Source organism: Elephantulus edwardii, unplaced genomic scaffold, assembly GCF_000299155.1.
Source record: "Elephantulus edwardii isolate Elephantulus edwardi_28Jun2011 unplaced genomic scaffold, EleEdw1.0 scaffold00079, whole genome shotgun sequence".
NCBI classification, from domain to species: Eukaryota; Metazoa; Chordata; class Mammalia; order Macroscelidea; family Macroscelididae; genus Elephantulus; species Elephantulus edwardii.
This window is the reverse complement of record NW_006399829.1, coordinates 6,516,815-6,521,654: the sequence shown is the minus strand read 5'-3', so window position 1 is coordinate 6,521,654 and position 4,840 is coordinate 6,516,815. Positions and strand designations below refer to the sequence as shown.

General features: G+C 36.5%; 1 protein-coding gene across 2 annotated transcripts in view; it reads left to right on the top strand.

The window, feature by feature from the left end:
* Positions 1-4,393, top strand: part of PRKAA1 (protein kinase, AMP-activated, alpha 1 catalytic subunit) — a 49,274-nt gene extending 44,881 nt beyond the window's left edge. The window contains exon 9 of one of the 2 annotated variants that reach the window (XM_006889551.1): positions 3,687-4,393. In XM_006889551.1, the coding sequence (XP_006889613.1) occupies positions 3,687-3,931 (245 nt within the window). In that variant the 3' untranslated portion in view covers positions 3,932-4,393. The remainder of the gene's footprint in view (positions 1-3,686) is intronic. The other variant, XM_006889552.1, reaches the window with a different exon arrangement.
* The last annotated feature ends 447 nt before the right edge of the window (positions 4,394-4,840 follow it).

The window sequence follows — 4,840 nt, the reverse complement described above, 5'->3', positions numbered from 1 at the left end:
TTGGATTTGGTTTAATTTTCCTCAACTTCAGCTTGAACTTGCATATGAGTAGTTGGTGGTCTGTTCCACAATCAGCTCCTGGCCTAGTTTACACAGCTGATATTGAGCTTCTCCAACAGTTCTTTCCACAGATGTAATTGATCTGATTCCTGTGCATACCATCTGGTGAAATCCTAGTATATAACCTGCGTTTATGTCTCTTAAAAATGTATTTGCTATGAATAAATCATTGATTGTGCAAAATTCAATCATTCTCTCTCCAGCTGCATTTCTGTCACCAAGTTCATGTTTTCCAACTACTGAATCTTCTTCTCTGTTCCCAACTTTTGCATGCCAGTCACCCATTATTATCAATGCATCTTGATTGCATGTTCGATCGATCTCCGATTGTAAAAGTTGGTAAAAATCTTCTATATCCTCTTCCTTGGCTCTGGTTGTTGGTGCATATATCTGAATGATAGTGGTATTGTATTCACTGGACTTCCTTGTATGCGTATGGATATTATCCTGTCACTGACAATATTGTACTTCAAGCTGGATCTAGCAATGACTTTTTTAACAGTTATTATTAGCTTTTAAAAATTGAATAAGAAAAGGCACAAGAAACAGATTTTATTAGTAGCTTAAGAAATAATTTCACAAGGAAAGTTTCTTGCAGTAGATAGAAACGTTTTGTGTCTTTTAGTAGCTTGCAGTTATTATTTCTCTAGACCTCAGAACCTTCCCCCCCACTCCAGCATACTGTAAGACACAGAGTAAGAAATATGAATACTTTGTTAGTTTTGTGACAATGACATGATTTATTTACTGTCTAGTAGTCTCCTTTAAATAGCACGGAACTTTTATGTGAAATGGTTTATTTTAGGGCTCCTGAGATTAAAGCATTTTATATCAAAGATAACTCTCATAATTAGCTGAAAGTCCAATTGCTAAACATTAAACTTAGTAGTTGTTGATCCCATCTTATAGTAGAATCCTTCCCTGCTCCCCCAGACCCTGTATGCAGAAGAACTGCCCTGGAGGGTTTCCTGGCTTTTTCTTTATGGGGAAAAGATCAATAGGTCTTTTCTCCGGTGTAGTGCTGGTGGATTAAGCCACTGACCTTTCAGTTTGCATGTAACCATTGTGCCACCAGGATTCCTTCCTTAAACCTAGACTGCTTTATATTTCTACATATTTTAATCATAAATAGCAGTGAAAGGTAATTTCATAAATAAAATTTATTTGAAGTTGAGTATTTCAATTATATACAGTCAGTAATAATGACCTTACTGGGAAATCCTAGTTGATCAGATTCTTGAATTATTCAAGAAAGTTTAAGTCCCTCGTTAGAAAATACATCTCTGATTAAATGATATTTAGCTTGTCAGTATACCTTCTTCTCAACTATTTACATTAGTTATTAACAGAGGAAAGCTGAAGTTTCTGTTTTCTTTTTTTTAGCCAGAGGAAAACACATGCCCATATGTGTACGAGCAGACTAGAACAGCTTTCCAATACACAGTACAATTCAGTGTGGCATGGTTTGAAATTTATATGAGGTCAGATTATCCATGAGCATGCTCCCTTAAAAAACATTTTTTTATTTTAATTGAGATTGTAACAAAATTTGTAGAGAACTTGGATTTCTATTCATTCATTTTTGCACATTTTCCTCCCTACCCTCCCTAGTTTGCTTTTCTCTTTGATAAACATCCTTTCATTTTTGCACAATTACCTCCTCTCCTCCCCAGTCCACTTTGTTACCTCTTATTCTGGAATGTTGTCATGCAAATGATACCTAAACATACATTCTTTTTAGATAGTTGCCCCCTCTCATCTGTTTCAATGCAGTGTACATTATTTATCCCCTCTTTTCTTAGTTTTCCCTCAACCCTCATGTCAGTCCTGTTTTATACCAGTGGCATTATTCAGTATTTGTCCTTTTGTGACTGAGATATTTCACTTAGCATAATAACCTCCAAGGTCACCTATTTTGTATATTTTCTAAGTTCCTTGTTTTTCAGTGGTGCATAGCATTCCACTTTGTGAATATACCACAGCTTCTCTATCCATTCGTTTGTTGATGGATAAAAAACATTTATTAATAGCCTGATGGAACATGACTTCAATCATAATTCAGGGGAAGTGTTTTCTTTCTCAACTCACATATTATCTTCTTTATAAGCTAAAAATACTACATATGTAATAACAGGAAGACACCAGCTTGAGCTGTGATGTGCTGGTCAAAACATGTGTTGGTAAAACATGGAATGGCTTTCATTTTTCTTATATTTGGATGAAATTGGCAGCCTTTGGCTTAGGAACACCTGAGTTTACCAGTTGAATAGTCATTTGTTATTCTATTGTGTTTGAAACTTGAATTTTTAATTTTTTTTTGTTTGTGTGCTTTCATGAACTCTTGAGTATATGGGAGTGGGAGAAAAAGTACAGAACTGGGGGCTAGGGCCTTGTTTTTTAACTCCATTGTTCATTTCTCACTTTGGACAAATCACTTGACTTTGATAGACCTCTGTTTATGTAAAACTTAGGAAATAATATAAATTTGATAAAATGATCCAGGAGTCCTGGGGAGTCCTGTGGTATAATCTGCAGCAAGTTTTGCTACTAACTCAGCTCAAGATTCCATCCTAATTTTAAGTGCTTTGATTACACCCCCCCACCCCCACCCCCCGATGGCCTAGTGGCAAGAAGCTGCGCTGCAATCCCTAAGGTACGATTCTGTCCAACTTTTAAGTGCCTTCATTACACACACACACACACACACACACACACACACACACACACACACACACCCCACACCCGATGGCCTAGTGGCAAGAAGCTGCTCTGTAATCTTGAAGGCATGCAATTTGAACCAACCAGATGTTCCGAGGGAGAAGGACAGGCAGTCTTCTCCCATGCGGTTATCTGTGTCTGAAAACCCACTGAAGTGTCAGCTATGGGTGGTTCCAACTCTGCGGTATACAACAATATATATATATGCATATATTAAGCCTCAAGTGGTTGATTTACTAGCTTTTAATCTTGAATTGCAAAGGCGTGGTGAGTAGCTACAGAATATTCCCAGTAGTGATTAGCCATGACAAGGATCTATGCTACATATAAATAAGGTGAATGGTTTAACACAGGCCTATTGCCTCTCTTTTGGAAGATGAACTAGCTAAGTAATTTGTTGCCTTTGGGTTGGAATCAACTCACAGCTGACCTTCTAGCCGATTGTTATAGGCTGTAAATTCTAGGGGAGGAGATAGCCCATCTTTCTCCTGTGGAGCAGCTGATAGATTTGAACTGTCTGCCTTTGGATTGGCAGCACAACTTCTTACCATTAGGCAATCAGATCTCCCTTTTGGAAGATGACCAAAAATAAGCATGCACTTGATAACTGGTAAGTACTACTACTTAAAAAAAGGGAGTTCTGGTGGCCTAGTGGGTAAGGAGTTGTGCTGCCACCATCTTTCTCCCGTAGAGCAGCATCCATCAGCTGCACTGTGGGAGAAAGATGCGTGGTCTTCTATGCGATTTACATCGTCCGAGAACCTGCTGGAGGGAGGTCAGTTATGAATCCGTTCCAGCTTGACGGCCCGTAACAACAGCAACTTAACTTGAAAAAGCAAATTCAACAATGACATTTTTTTTTGTGGGGAGTGATGAATTATAATAAATGGAAATTCTTTTTTTCCTAGATGAGATTACTGAAGCCAAATCAGGAACTGCTACTCCACAAAGGTCAGGATCAGTGAGCAACTATCGATCTTGCCAAAGGAACGACTCGGATGCTGAGGCGCCAGGAAAGTCCTCAGAAGCCTCTCTTACCTCATCTGTAACCTCACTTGACTTTTCTCCTGTTGACTTAGCTCCAAGACCTGGAAGTCACACGATAGAATTTTTTGAGATGTGTGCAAACCTAATTAAAATTCTTGCACAGTAAACTCCAAACTTTGCTTATTTCTTTGATAGCAATAAGCATGCATAAATCATAGCCAAATGCTTCTATTTGTAATCAAGTTATACATAATTATAACTGAGAATTGGCCTTTTAGAATGCAATTTGCACAAGAATTGAAACATGATTAATAGTTAAAGTCTAATGTGCAAAAAATGAATTAAGACATTTTGTTGTTTGTTCTGTAGGCACCTAGTGTAATATACATAATGAATTATAGGTCTCAGGCTCACTTGATTTATGGCAATTTTTTTATTTAGTGTACAGGGCTTTGCAGAATATAAATTTACCACAAAGGCCTTTGTATTATTATTTCTTAATATTTTACACATTTGCTTCATAAATTAATTAAATAACTCTATACCTAGAAGCTCCAGAAACCCTTATAGGTTTTTTTCTGGGCTCCCAGTAGCAACTATCTTCCAGCAGAAGTAACTGTCTGGATAATTTTGATACCCCCACATTACTATTTATAGTATATTGTAAGTTGTAGAAAAGATATTAAGCAATTTAAAATTTCTCTTTAGCTTTTTAAGTCCAAAACACAGAACTTACATAATCAGGTACTCTCTAGGCACTAAATTTATTATTATATCCAACTTTATCTATATATAAAATACTCTTTTTGTCATAAAAGCAAAATTGCATATACTGTACATAAATCATGGTTTTTCTCTCCCAGTTTCACAAATAGCTTACCATGTCAGCAAGTACTGAATGTATAGAAGAATTTCTAGTTTATTTGTTCATGTATCTTTTAAAAATACTCAGTGCACAAAAGGATCATCTCTGAAAAACTGTAAATGTTCAAATATAACTCCCCCCAAATTTAGTTAGGAATATTTTTAAAAACAGAAAAATTAGAAGATCAGTGGATTGATTACGTGTGTAGTT